At 47.7% G+C, this 15,142-nt stretch overlaps 1 protein-coding gene across 1 annotated transcript in view; it reads right to left on the bottom strand.

Annotated features, from left to right (window-relative positions):
* Positions 1–1,222: 1,222 nt before the first annotated feature.
* Positions 1,223–15,142, bottom strand: part of TBC1D10A (TBC1 domain family member 10A) — a 49,181-nt gene continuing 35,261 nt past the window's right edge. Inside the window, exons 5-9 of the mRNA XM_015425326.1 lie at positions 14,019–14,133; positions 12,533–12,598; positions 10,424–10,613; positions 8,134–8,288; positions 1,223–2,196 (exon numbers count right to left, since the gene is read on the bottom strand). Of these exons, the coding sequence (XP_015280812.1) occupies positions 1,804–2,196; positions 8,134–8,288; positions 10,424–10,613; positions 12,533–12,598; positions 14,019–14,133 (919 nt within the window). The 3' untranslated portion in view covers positions 1,223–1,803. The remainder of the gene's footprint in view (positions 2,197–8,133; positions 8,289–10,423; positions 10,614–12,532; positions 12,599–14,018; positions 14,134–15,142) is intronic.

Here is a 15,142-nt window from a genome sequence, read left to right as displayed (position 1 = left end):
AGAGACCACCTGTCAGTCATAACCTGGCAACAGGTGGAGAAAGAACAGTCTCCTGCCTCCTTCCACCACCCCCACCCCCGTGTCAGATTGCAGCCCGCAGAAATGGCCACAGCAAGCAATACTGTGCCCCACCCTGATCCCAGTTCTGGATATTCGTTCCAACTATAAACAGGGGCCAGCGAGGGAGAGAACCAATCTTCCTGAATTTCCTTAATATTCCTCAGGATCCCAAGGACTTTGCTCACCATATCTGGGGTGTAAAAGTTGGTCACGACTTCCGTCACAAAAACAGGGAATCCCAGGCTGAGCCTGCGGTGAGCTAGAGGGAAGGTGGATTGCAGCAAAGCTTTACCTTCAGCAGCAGCCTGCAGCTTCAGACACAAGCACAGCTTCACAAGCTGCCACCGGGGATGTCTTTTCCCTCCAGCCTGTCGGGATTTGGGTTTACATTTATCAAGGACATGATTTGAGGGGACAGGGAGAAGGAGGCCAACTTAATACTGTTGCTACCTTCTGAAGACTAGGGGAGCAGCATCCAGCAATGGGTGGGCAAAGGAAGCTACTTTAGTGTCCTATAAATGGGCTGTCCTATTCCTGAAAAAATCATAGCACCGGATGTAGAGTCGAAGCCTAACATACATACAGTTCGAGCCAAGGCGTACCTCAAGTATGCCTTGCTCTGATTCAAAATCACCTGTAATGAGGTGCACATATCAGATTCCTGCAACAATGATTTCTACAAAGGAAACAGGGGCAGGTGGATCCAGCATGTGAAGTCTAATACAGCACAGCTCCCTTGAGATTTCAGGCAAGAGAGCAAGGCCAGACGGCTGTGCCACTAATCGGTTCCCTGCCCTTTCATCAACCCCGCTGTCAGCTGAAAAGAATCAGCTGGCTGCTTGTCTAAGAGACAAGGATCTTAACTGGTAATTTCAGCGAAAGGGGGAAAAAAGGATGTCAAACAGCCGGAATGTTCCTATGTATAGGGCAGAAATGCCCAAGCAGCTGAGGAAATGAGGGGTCCTCCAGGCTTAATGGATTCCCAGTGCAACTAACAGCAAGGAATACAAAACATCAAGCCTCCAGTAAGATGAAGGAATGGTGTTACTGGCTCACCTGGAGAATCTAAAATGGAAGAACAAGAGCTAGGAGGGAATCTCACCTGGGTGGTACCAGAAGGGTAACCACGGCAACAGAGCAGCACTGCTACCCTATGTCTGGGGACAGGAATGCAACAACGAGAGAGCTTCAGCAGCCTCGATTGCTTTAATAAAGAAACCTTCAATGGCAAACTTGCCAAGAGGTCAAGGAATGGGTGTGGCCTATCCACTGAGAAGCAGACCTGCATTAGAGGATGTGGCCAGCGATTCGACCTCTGCCAATTCCCCAGAATTCCTTGTGGAATGTGCATCAATACTCTCGCCATTCAGACTGTGGTGGGTAGGCATATGGCAAAACTGTGTTCTGTATCTGGATGATTCATTGCCAGTCAAGCCCTGGACTCCCACCAGCGAAGAACTCGACAGCAGGGGGCAGCTGCAAGTATCTCTCTTCCTAATGAGATACTAAAAGCATATTTGGCTACTGCCTGTTGGCCACTGGGGTGGTGCAAGTTGCATAACATTAAGACTCGTGGAAAAGAGCCCTTAGCTTACCTTATCCCAAGTATCCCCAAGGCACTAGCTGCCCCCGACTTCCCAGTCACCCACCCACTACCTTGGCTGAGGAGTCTGGCTGCAGGGGCCACGTAGACCTAGCCGCTTCGGACCAAGCTGGGAGGTCTGGAATGTGCAGCCGTCATGTCTACAGGTAGGTGTCCTCACTCTCCTGTGAACTGAGGCTCTCCTTTGACTGCTGGAGGGAGGGGGGCTCTGGCTCCAGCAAACTCTGAGTTCCGTTCTCTTCAGGGATGGGCCCATTGGCCAGGTGGCCCTTTCCTTGGTCCTGTTTCTTGTCTCCCTTTGGCAATTTGTTCTTGCGGCCCTTGGGCGGGAGCGCTGAGTCAGGTGGGAGGATGATAGAGGGAGAGGGCTCCAAGGCCTTGCGAGGGTAAGGCTCAGAGTCACTGATGGCTTTGGCGCCATGGAAACGCGGAGGGGATTTGCACTGCAGCTCCCCATGGGTCTCCTTCCATTTCTTCAGCTGGATCAGGTGCTCCCGCTCAATGTGGCGCTCTGTCACGGGCAGCTCTATGATCTGAAAGTAGGAGTGAAAAAACACCAATGTACTTCTCTCCTAAGGAACTCCAAATCAAGGTATACCATAATGTGGCCAGGATATCCATATCCTCAAACTTAAGGGCATTTTTTCTTCCTCCACCCCACTTCCCCCAAAACTGACTGGTTCAGCTTTTGCCCAAAAGCCCAATCAAGACACCCATATCCACTTTCATTTGAAAACAACGTGCTTTGACTCCTACTCTGACTAAGAAGTGTTCAAATTGCTACTTCTGAGCTTGTTTTTGTGAATTGTGCTCCTCCCCACCACTTCGGCTTTCTAGTATTTTCTGTCAACCTCAGTTATTTCAGACTGGATGCCTCCCATTTGTATTACACAGAACCAAGAAACTCTTTCCTTTTTCCTGCATCAGTACCGTCTTTTCCCACTAATCCCAGGTAATTCTACTCCGGTTTCCTTTCTCTCAACTACAGAACTTTGGGTGTCTTCCAACTCCTTTTTATTTACTTCTTTTATTCAAGCTATTGCCAAAAACTTGCCCCTTTTAACCTTTAGTTATTTATCTGCCACAAATATGCCAAGTTACTCTTTTACCTTTTTCCAGCTTGACTATTGTAATTCTCTGTGGCCAGCTTCCATCATTTTCCTCCATTTTTAGCTCTTTCCCCCCCTCCCTCTCTGCATCTTGTTTTGCTCATATTTATATTCTCTCCACTGGCTTCAATGTCCTTATCAGATCCAATTTGTTTCTGTTCTGCCCTTATGTAGATTTTTGTGCTCTGACCCCACTGACCTCTCCCCTTTTTACTCCCCCCCCCATCCATTTTACTAATACTTTCTTCTTTGCTAAACTGGGGGGGTTATTTCATACATATCATGCCTCTCTTTCCCTGGAAATCATTGCCCCAGTGTAGATACTGGTCCCCTCCTTGCAGCTTACAACCATTTAAACAATATCTGAAAGTGTCCTTCAAGACTGACTGTTAAACTGTGCCCCCATTCCTTCTGTATCTACCCACCCCGATGGCCCATCTTTTAATAAGCATGTAAAGGTAAAGGTAAAGGTTCCCTTGCTCGAAAGCCAGTCGAGTCCGACTCTAGGGTTGCGGTGCTCATCTCCGTTTCAAAGCCAAAGCGCCAGCGCTGTCCGAAGACGCTTCCGTGGTCATGTGGCCGGCATGACTAAACACCAAGGCGCGTGGAACGCTGTTACCTTCCCACCAAAGTGGTCCCTATTTATCTACTTGCAATTTCTTGCTTTCAAACTGCTAGGTTGGCAGGAGCTGGAACTAGAGATGGGAGCTCACTCCGTCATGTGGCACCCTAGGTCTCGAACTGCTGAACTACCGACCTTCCACAGCCTGCAGTTCAGCGTCTTAACCACTTGAGCCACCGCAGCTCCTTAATAAGCACAAATGAGCAGTGCTTCTCCACCCTCCTCCCCAGGAACTCTATCCACCATCAAGATAAAACCTCTTCTCTGGTGGAAGTGAAACCAAACAGGATTCTGGGTATTTTTTGCTCATCTATGAACAGCACATAAGGCAGGCGCAGGTGAACTAACCTTCATACTATGATCACTCCCTCCCTGGAGGTCACAGAGGTCACAGATACACCGTAAGCTGACCTTTGTTCACATGAATCACTTAGTCTAAGGCATCTCACTCATCATCCTCATCTACTTTTAAGCCAACCGCCCACGAGAGACATTGCTCCGGGTGGCATACAACAGTGATAAAATTACAAATCTTACAAAAGGTTTCAAGGTTAAAATAATATATAAAATACAATTTACAGCAGCCTAAGCCAATCTGGTGGCGATAATTCCTGGAGTGTCATTGCCTCATACAGGAGGGAGGCAGGGAAATGAAGAAGAGGAGTGCCAGACTAGATGAAAGACCATCACTGTCCTCAACCGAATGTCTGGCGGAACATTTCTGCCTTCCATGCCCTGCGGAACAGCAACAAGTCCTGCAGGGCGCAGATGTTATTTGCCAGAGAGTTCCACCAGGTAGAGGCCAGGGCAGAAAAAGCCCTGGCCCTAGTTGAGGACAGCCGGCTGGGGACCACCAGGAAGTTCTTATTTCCTGAGCGTAAAGCTCTTCTAGGGGTGTACCAGGAGAGGCCGTCCTGAAGGTACGTGGGTCCCAGGCCATTAAGGGCTTTAAAAGTTAACACCAGAACCTTGAACTTGATCCGGTACTGTACTGGAAGCCAGTGCAGCTTGCACAGCACAGGCTGGATATGTGCCATACCAGGGGGGGGGTCCCAGTGAGGACCCACACAGCCATGTTTTGGATCAGCTGAAGTTTCCAGGTCAGCCTCAAAGGCAGCCCCACATACAGCAAGTTACAGTAGTCAAGCCTGGAGGTGACCACTGCATGGGATCAGGGTGAGACGGGTAAGGGGCCAGTTGCCTGACTTGGTGCAGCTGGAAAATTGCCAGTGTGGCAACATTTGTGAGCTGGGCCTCCATTGACAAGGAGATATCCAGAATCACACCCAGGCTCTTGACAGTCGGCAGCAGTAATAAAGGTACACCACCAAGAGTCGGGAATCAGCCTCCCAGACCCATGTCCCCCCCAGCTAGCCTGGAACTGCCATCTTATCAGGATTCAGTCTCAACCGACTCTGCCCTAACCATCTCACCATGGCCTCCAAACCCTCAGCCAAATTCGCAGGAGCAGTATCTGGTTGGCCGCCCATCAACAGGTATAGCTGGGTGTCATCAGTGTACTGGTGACATCCCGTCCCAAAACTCCAAACTAGTTGGGTGAGGGGCACATGCAGATGTTAAATAACATCAGGGAGAGGACTGCCCCCCGAAGAACCCCACATATCAGTGGGTGCCTAGTTGACATCCTCTCGCTGAGCACCACCCTCTGTCCCCAACCTCGGAGAAACGAGTTAAGTCACTGTAAGGCTACCCTACAGACTCCTATGTTGGCAAGGCAGTGGGTCAAAAGACTGTGGTCGGCCATGTCAAACGCTGCTGTAAGATCAAGCAATAACAGCAGCACTGACCTGCCTCAATCCAACTGCCTACAGAGATAGTCTATCAGGGTATCCAAAGCTGTCTCCGTCCCGGGGCAGAAACTGGACTGAAATGGGTCCAATGCTGATGTGTCATCCAGGAATTTCTGGAGCTGTTCTGCTGCCGCTCTTTCAATTACCTTACCCAGAAATGAAAGATTCAAAACTGGGCCATAACTGGAAGGATCCACAGGATCTAAGGTTGGTTTTTTCATGAGTGGCACAACCATATGTCGAGACAGACTGCTAAATGTTCTTCATGAGATGCTACAAAGGTCACTTGCGCCTGTCACAATTGATATTGTGGAATTTTGTAACCCCTCCCCCCATCGCAGAAGTTCTGCACACTAAATAGCTAGATTGGCAGAAGTCCACTCCTGACTCATGCGGTGCTTTCTGTGTACAATGCACAAGGTGGCAGCACTATACACTGGGAATTTAGATGGCAGCCATTTGGAATTTCACAAGAGTGCTTTAAAGGATGAAGGGGATTAAAACCACCCAAGTACTTTGGTGTGCAGAAAGTTTCAGGTTAATGCTCTGGCATCTCCAGCTGAAAGAATTAAAATAGCAAGTAATGGGAAAGACCCTTCTCTGCCTGAGGTCCTGTAGAGCCACTGCCAACCCAAGGCAACAGTATTGATCTAGATGCACCAATGGCCTGACCCTGTGCATGGCAGCTTTGCAGATTCATAAGCTATTCTTCAAAACACTTCTCAGGGCAGGGCCTCACTGTGTCTTCTGCCAGGGAACATAGGTTAACCTTGCACAATAATTAAGCCAAAATCCAAGACCATCTGGTAGTGCAGAGACAACCAGGAAGGGTTTACTATTACTCTGGATTCAGAACTAGGGCCCTTGTGAACATTGACCAAATGCTTTTAGTGTGCTTGTTATGCAATGGCAATCCCACCAGAGGGAAGCACTGCACCCAGCCAAGCAAATTAAAATCTCAGCACACAGAAAGCTGCCTTCTCTTCTAGCTGGCAGCTACTCCAAGGGCCGGGGTAAGAGATCTCTCCAAATTCCTGACACTCAAGATCCTTTAAGAGGAGACACCAGGGAATGAACACAGATCTTTATGGATGCACTCTGCTACTGAGCTCTGCCTCTGATCACTACCAAGAACATGATTGGATACCAGTTCGAATCTCACAAGTCATAGGAAAAGCAGATGCACAAGTGCTTCATGGTTCTTCTCTCTCCACTTCTTCGGTTATTAGGCAAGTTCATACATTCAGTAATACCAAAGGTAAAGCTTTCCCTGGAATAAGCCCCATCAGGTTGCATGTCTGAATGCTCCCTCAAACACACGTTTCAGACAGAAAAACAGCATGCTGGGAAAGGTTCAGCAAACTCTCCAACATGCTGCTTTTCTAGTGTGAGGAATAAGGCAGCACACAAGCAGCACTAATACGGTCCAGGGAAAAACTCCACCTTCTGACGTCTATACATTTGAACTGGCCCTGTAACCTCTGCCCAGAGGCTGGAGGCAATGTCTCACCCTAGAATCTTGTATCAGAACTGGGAAAGAAGCCTGATCCACTTGCTTCCAAGTGATACAGAATTCTTGTCCACTATATGCCTGACGAAGAATTCTGCTTGACTTGGAAGTGTGCGTTCTTCTACACCAATATGAGCTGCTCCAAGAAAGAGATGCCACTCTAACTATTTAGTAAATACATTATGTGGTCATTTCCTGCCTGAGCGCGCCACGACAGTGCTCCGGCAGTAAGGAGCCCAGGGGCAGCCCCCCCCAGCCGCCTGGCAGGATTTAAATGCCTTTCTTTCCCTTCCCCATTTTAAACATGCCTGGGTTCCCTGCCTGATCTTCTCTAGGGGCACCTGTAGAAGACTGGGCCGGGAACCCAGGCATGTCTGCCTGTCAGCCCTGCCCTTGCCTTCTCCAGCCAGCCTGCCACGGTGGGTTGGCTGGGGAGAGGAAGGGGAGGTGGGCAGATATGTTCCCTTTTCCCCCTGAGCCTCAGGGAAGGGGGGGAGATTTAAATGTCTTTATTTCCCCAGATGGGGAAGGGAAAGAAAGGCATTTTAAACATGCCTGGGTTCCCTGCCTGATCTTGAGAAGATCAGGCAGGGAACCCAGGCATGCTTGTATGCCTGCCCTTTGTCAGGGGGTGTGGCATATGCTAATGAACTCCTGCACCTCTTTTTCTACGAAATGACCCCTGATCATAGGTTTGGAAATATAGTTCAAGAGCAACACAAAACCAGCAATGTTGCAAATCCTGGAGAAATCAATTCCTGGTTGGACTTCTTGAAACCATTTTCAGAAATTGAGTAAGTGCTGATGTTGGACTTTGGGAGAGGCTTGGGGAGGAAGTCCTCATACCAGTGCCCTATATCCAGGTTCCCAAATAATAAGGCAGATGCATCCCCCCCAACCCCTAGCCATACCTTTCTTCATTGCATGGAAGAAGAAAAGGGGCTGGAAGTCACCAGAGAAACTTTGCAGAAGTCCTGAGAGTTCCCCAAATCATCAAGGGGCAACATTCTGGCAGAAGACTTATATTTTGAAGATTATTGAGTATCTGTTCCAAAACCTCAATATGGGTTTTTTAAAAGAGATCTTCAGCCCTCCAAAACCTCATAATTAGAAGAAAAGGCCTTTAATAACACTTGCTTTTTCCTTCCCTACTACATGGGAACACACAAGATGCAAAATAGTTTAGAGTCAGCATGCTCCAAATTTGAAAAGTCATAGATTTGACCTTGCCAATTAAAATGGAGCCCTGTCACCCAAATCTTAATTACTAATTAAGCCCGTATTCAAGCTTGCAGCAGGGCCCTAAAAGAAGGCAACATACATTGATGGAAACAGCCAACTCCCCCATTCATACTTCATGGGTCAGAGAGTGCCAGGGAATGTAGCAAGTTGGACCCATTGCTGCACCCCCATTTTACCTCTCGGACAAGGAAGGTCTCCTGCATAATCTTGGGGTTCAGTGCCCGCAGCCGCTCCACAGTCTCATACTGCCCCTGGCACGATTTGAGCTCCTCAGAAGAACCCAGAGTATGTTTCAGCAGCACGAGGCCCACTCGGAAGATGATCTTAACCCCTGGAAGAGCAAAGGTGGCAGGGTGCAGAGCGGAGGCAGTGCACAGCAGGAGACAAGTTGCAAGTTAGCCAGGCCTGAGACTGATTCTCAACCAGGGCGACATTTATAAATATTACAATATTAATAATGGACTTGGGAAACGTCAATTGTTGTGGGACAGTCTGGCCAATTATGATTTCATTAAAATGTATTTCTCCAAGGAAATTAACTTTACCTTTGGGACTGTAAGACTCACTGGACATACACAGAAACTCATCAGAATGTATTACACAGCCAGTGTTGTAATACAGCAGGCACCATGGCATGCCTGCACACACTTTACAGTTTATGTTTTAACTTCGGGTGCAGTTCTTTTAGTTTTATTTACCCGCAGTGATGTAAAGTTTTGTAATAACCCAACTAATTAAACAGTACATCTTTCCCTGAGTCACAGACAACCCTTCTACCCACCGACGCTTGGCACAGAATGGCCTGAAAGTGCTGATATGCTGGGAATTGGTCAGTGCCTGTAGGGACAAAGCCCCATAAGCAAGAGAAGACATTTTGATGAATGGCAGAGAGCTCCACATACCCAGAATTACTGTAAAATGCATCTCTCTTCATCTCTGAAGACGCCCATACAAGAGTCGTATATTTGCAGTTAAGATAACTATTGTGGTCTAATCGACAGGGCGTTGCAGTTTCTGCTCAGAGACCTGGGTTACGTTGTTGCTCAGCAACAAAACTCATCAGAAGTGATCTTGAGCCAGTACATTCTCTCAACCTACTCTGTTTCACATGGCTGTGAGGAAAACAAAAATAAGACCTGTGACCTTGAAATGTAGTGGTTACAGCAGCAGACTGGTATCTGGGGGACCCAGACTTGAATCCTCACTCTGCCATGGAAGTTTGCAGGGAGACCTTGGGCCAGGCACACACTCACACACACTTATAGTGATATCGTGAAGGGGTATAACATCCCAGGGTAGGGGACAGGATATGCTGCTTGCCAGCAGGTGGCAGCCTTTAGGCATGAATGGATCTCCCAAGCCCAAAATGGAGGAGGAAGTTCTGCCTCAGCAGCAGAATGTCCAACATCTGCTGTCACAAACAATGCTCCCTCTATGCTGTGGAGTCTTGTGAGCAAAAGTTGTAGTTTGTGAGCTACTAGCATTAAAGTTGCGAGCAAGCAGTTTGGCTGCTGCATAAATTATTTTGCTCTGGAGCCGTCCTTCCAGAGCTAAGACAAAAATCTGTGAGCCGGAGGCTAAAAAACTGTGAGCTAGCTCACACTAGCTCAGCTTAGAGGAAACACTGGTCACAAGGGCCTCAGTGCTTGTATGACCTACCAAACAGTTTTTCGTTCTGTAAGCTAAGTAGAGAAGGATTCCAGCGTTCCCAATAGGAAGGCTCTCAGCCTACCCTATTTCACAAGGATAAAGGTTTAACATACAGAAGAGTCACAGAAGGGGCACCTGGGATGTCTCTGCAGCTGCGCTGGCTCAGTCATGAAAGCAGGGGGAAAGAAAAATGGGGGCGGGGGGAGAATTGCCAGCCCCTCTCACTTTCAGGGGCAGGAACGCCAGAGCTTCTGGGCCCTTGACAGAAGACGCTCTGCCTCCCTTCCTGCACAGGGCTCCTGGGAAGCAATGAAGCTTCCCCCTTGTGCTTTCTCTCCCCTCCATCCAGCCAGAGGACGCAGAAGCCGGCCACCCACATGGAGAGCAGATGCCTTTTCCTCTCAAGCAGGGAAAAAAGAAACATGAATCGGGCCAGCTCTGCCAGAGGACTTAAACTATCTGAAGGACTGAGCTAAAGAAGCTGGCAGGTGGGCCCTGATCGTGGCATTGCCCTCCCCACTTATCAGGTCCCCAAAGAGTTTGTAGCGGTTCCATACGGCAAAGGCAACCTTTCTCTGAGAGTATCATCTATTTCCCATACTTCCATGGGGGCTGAAGTCAGACCAAGGACAGGAGGAGCACAAAACCACAAGTGGCCTGAGTCAGCCATCATGGGACTGGAACCACCTTTAGGGGATAACACCTTGCCTGTTGGGACCTCCAGATGAAGCCTGTGTAGACTTCTTCACTCATAGCCATCTGTTCACAGCCACTAAGCAACACTTGCTTGAGCCAGGCAGAAGGGGCAGCCCGTACCTTCACAGAAAAACATATCCCAGACACGCAACACAGAGCTCCATGGCAAGGTCCTGGAGAATGCACACATGAACCATTCTGTCATGTACAGGATGGGATCAATCTTCTGCTTGCTGAGGTGTTTATAAGCCACAGGCGAGACCCTGTGCAGCAGTGAGAAGAGGATTTCCCCATCCAGCTGGATTGCCTCCTGTATGGAGAGAGGGAAACAACCTGGTCAGGTGCGGGGGTGGGGGAGCAGCAAGGACTTTCTGGTTTGCAAGCTCTGTTCAGGGAAGGAATTCCCTTCACCTCTTGCCTTTATCGAGGCAGAGTTCTCTCTGCTATTCACATCACAAAGCAGGAAGTAAGATTTTTTTCTCCATTGTGTATTATAATTCCGTACTCAAGATGGCACAATTTGGATTTCTAATACTGACCAAACCTGACTCATTACAACATGCAATGTGTAGTTTGGCTCTGAGTATAAAAGAAACAAGCCAGGGCTTTGCTCCCTCCAACACTCTTCCCAAAAGGAGATTACCCCAGAGACTCCAGAAATGTTGTAGGGGCTTGGAGGTGGAGAAGGAAACTCATTTCCAGGGAGACGGACGGGACAGTATGACCAGAAAAGTCAGTGGAGCTTGCAGTCCTCTTGGTCTGCTTCCTCCACTGCGGACAGGCATTTATCATCACTAGAGATCGACGTGGCAACGCCAAGCTGTAGGCCTCAGCAGGTGCATCACTATTCCAGTTCTTGATACCAGCTCTGGCTGCTACAGTCAACTGTGGAGAGTGCCCTCTTTCTCCCAGTTTCACCCACCATACTTGTCACCATCCCTCCAAGGGCACACGGCTCAGACTCTGAAGCATTAGAGGGGACTGAGCAGGCTGGCAGGCAACACCAAACAGGGATGGGTAGGTGGGCTTAAGCAACTGGTGAAGCTGCTAATCACCAGGGGGGCTTTTTGTCAGGTCCATAGGCTCCTGTACGAACTGAGGCTCTTTTGCCCTCATTACTGAAGAAATGTGCTTGAAACAGAAGGATCACTCCATCCTCCACCCAGTTAAACCAGGGAGAATAGTGAGTTTACTTTGTTCGTGATCATTCAGTCCTCGGGAAGTGGTGGGCTCTCCATTCTTTGGAGGTTTTTAAGCAGAGGCTAGATGGCTATCTGACAGCAATGCTGATTCTGTGAACTTAGGCAGATCATGAGAGGAAGGGTTACAACAGTGCTTAGTTCTCATGGCCCTCTCTCACATGCCCAGGGAAATGCTGATTGCCACTTTGGGTTCAGGAAGCAATTTTCTCCAGGCCAATTTGGCCAGGGATCCTGGAGATTTTTTTGCTTGCATGGAGCAGGGGTCGCTGGCAGTGCGGAGGGAGGTAGTTGTGAATTTCCTGCACTGTGCAGAGGGTTGGAATAGATGACCATGGAAGTCCCTTCCAACTCTATGATTCTATTCTCGGCCTGACAACCAGAAATAAAGATCTAACTGAGCAGGCCAAATATTCTTAAGCAGAAGTGGAGATTCTGGATTAATTTATGTCTTCACTGTTGGCTTTGCAAATTTTACACATATCAGTGGATGACAGAGATTTCAATAAAAATAAATCACAGACTAAAATCTGTTTATCTCGGAGGTAGAATAAAAAAACAGTTTTCATGAAGCACATGGTTGAGCTTGGATAATTGGTACAATTTCCCCACTTCACAATGCATGTCTCGGTGGCTGTCCTTCCCTAAAGCAGCTACAGCCAAACTGTGCCTTCTCTGTTTGTATTTTAACTCTGTTTTTCAATTGTTTTAATGATGTGTGTTGGGGAGGGTTGATTTTAATCAGTATAAAATGTAATTTTATCATGTATGTTTTAAATTGTTATGCCACCTTGGTGGCCCTTGTAAGGGCAGAAAGTCAGGATGCACATTTTGTAAATAAATAACATTTTGAATCAGGACTTGGAGGCCTCACAACTCCAAGGTCTCTCTGTAAATGCCAGTTATAAAAGGTCCATCATCCAGAGAGTTTCATTCCCAGCCTACAGAGACAGAGGAAGCGTCTTTGCTGCCTATCCTAAAAGAAAATAAACAGCCCCTATGACAAAATCCATGAGTGCCTGTCACTCACCAACTTCTCACTGTAGTAGCCAGGAAGGTACTTCTCACAGATTTGGACAAGGCACCAGAAAGCTTGCTGGAAGGAGGAAGAAAAGGTGGAAGTCACTGCATGGGAAAGAACTGAACAGAGCAGCATGGCTTGGATTGTGCATTTACGGAGATTGTTGAGCAGACCAATTCCTCCTTCCAGGAAAAAGGAAGAAATGCAGACCCTCTCACAAAAATTGCTCTAATCATTGGGATCAAAATGGCCCATAATGATTCTTCCCGCTGCCTGTCCAGTTTGGGTCTGATGCTGAGAAGTACTGCAGTTCCAAGAACTTGGTGCACTGAAATCTCAGTAAACAGGAACAAAATGCAAACCCCTATTTCTTCCCATCACTGTAATAGTGAAAGCTGCAACAGATGGAATTTTTCCTTCTATGCAATTCTTCAGAGGCATTATAGTTGTTTCAGTTTTCTTACACAAAACATACTTCCAATCAGGCAACAGCATGAAACTTCAACACTGTCACATATGTTCACACATACACTGGGAAGTTATGCAAAACTGGCTCTACACACAGCTGGCGCTAATTTAACCACTCCCAGGAACATAAGAAATGCACAGGGAACCACTTCAGCTTGCTCTGAAGGACTGTCTGTGCACCAGATATGCTGCCCATTGCTAAGTTCTTTAAGAACTCCGCTCAGAGCATAAAAACAGCTACTGGTCAAGTCCAGGGCCAGGGTTGCTGGTATGCAGTTCAGACACCCTCTGAGGACAGCACCCAGATAAAGGGGGCACAAGGACTGCGCTGACTGAGGAACAAGATCACAGCACTCAGGAGCAGGCAGTTTAAGTGAAGGACTGAGAAACAAACAGCTCATAGACAAACCTACCAAGAAGGGCTTCAACTTAAGCACAGATGGGAACAATCATATTGGAAAAAGTGCATGACTGGATCTTTCCAACTCCCACTACAACCTTGGTCCTTTCTGTGCAGCTTACACCTGGATTCCAATACTTGGGGGGAAATTTTCACTTTTATATCCTGCTTTTCTTCCATCAAGAAAGAGTGGCATACATGTATGAAGCTGCCTTATACCAAATAAGACCAAAGGTGCATCTAATTCAGTTCTATCTATTCTGACTGGCTGCGGTTCCCTGGGGTCTTGTGCATGAGCTCATTCCAGCCCTGCTAGTAGAGATCTTTTAACAAGAGACACTGGACTTAATCTGGGACTTTCTGCATGTGCTCTACAAATGAGCCCTGTTCACTTGTGGCAGCCCTCCAGCACATTGCTGCATTTCAGAAAATGTAAACAAGAATAAGCCCAGACTGTGACCATAACGGGTAGGAAACCTCTCCCAAGGGGATGGGGCCTGAACGAGAGTACACCATCTCCAACCACCACTGAGAAGGAAACTCAAGCTTCCTTTCTCCCTGACGGGGGTGTGAGGTTCAGAAGTCAGGGAGGGCTCCACACGGCTGCAGGATAAAGTTATAACCTACCTCTGCAGGCATATTCATCAGCAAGACTGCAGCAACTGGCGCCTGGGCCTGGCAGTAGCCCTCCTCTGGCCGATACAGAGTGTAGGCCTTCAGCACACGGAACAGGTCTTGTTGGCTGCACAAAGGAGACACAACATTCACACACACACTGGCTTTCATTAAGTGGTCTCCTTGTGTTGCCAAGAGGGATGTTGCAGCATTTCCCCAGATTAGATCTGCTCCTGGTCTCAGTACTCGATCTCTTCCTGCTCCCTCATCTGGCAGAGGGCTTGCACCTACTCATCTGAAGGCACTTAACACTTTTTAATAGGGTGGGGGAGATGACTGCCTAGTCCCACAGCTGTATGTGAGGTAGCCATATAAGGTTGGCATCTCCTCCCTCATCATTTTCCCAGACCCTTTTTAAAAAAACCTGACCAGGACATGGGATGGCAATGGACTTCCTACATATTTAATCCACTTTCATCAAGAGGTGAACAAGTCTCCTAACAGAAAAGAGCAAGGTTCCATGAGCACCTTAAAGACTAACAAAATATGTGGCAGGGTATGAGCTTTCGTGTCACTGCAGTGCCCTGTCACAGATTTTCTTAGTCTTTAAGTGGAATCTTGCTCTTTTCTACTGTTACAGACAGACTAACATGGCTACCCAACTTGATCAAGTCTCCTAATATCCATCTTGTTAGCGGCATTCATTGATGCTTATCTTTTTACTCAATCTGCCCAGCCAAGGCTCCCAAAAAGCATTTCACAAGACGTAAAAAGCACCAACAATGAACCAGCACCAAAGAAGGTAGCAGCAAATCTTTGGTTGCTTCCAAATGGTGACAACCCTCCACAGTATATTCACTGCTGCTTCAAATACCTCCGCATTCTACATTGGCAATGGAGCGCCCATACAGGGACATTCACTGCGCTTTCCCTCCACATCCCCCCTTGCCTAATATTTCATACACCTTCCTCTGCCGCAAGAGGGTTGCTTGTCTGCTTTAAAAAGAGCAACAGTAGCTATAGCAGTATAGTGTAATAATACTATGTTAATATAGGCCACCGCTTTTTTAAAGTTTACAAAAAGTCCATCAGTGATGTTAGTGGGAAGGGATGACAGCCAATAGGGAAAATGAAAT

This window comes from Gekko japonicus, unplaced genomic scaffold (genome assembly GCF_001447785.1).
Source record: "Gekko japonicus isolate JY-2015 unplaced genomic scaffold, Gekko_japonicus_V1.1 scaffold135, whole genome shotgun sequence".
Lineage (NCBI taxonomy): Eukaryota > Metazoa > Chordata > Lepidosauria > Squamata > Gekkonidae > Gekko > Gekko japonicus.
Note: the sequence above shows the minus strand (reverse complement) of the source record. Positions and strands in the feature narration are given on the sequence as shown.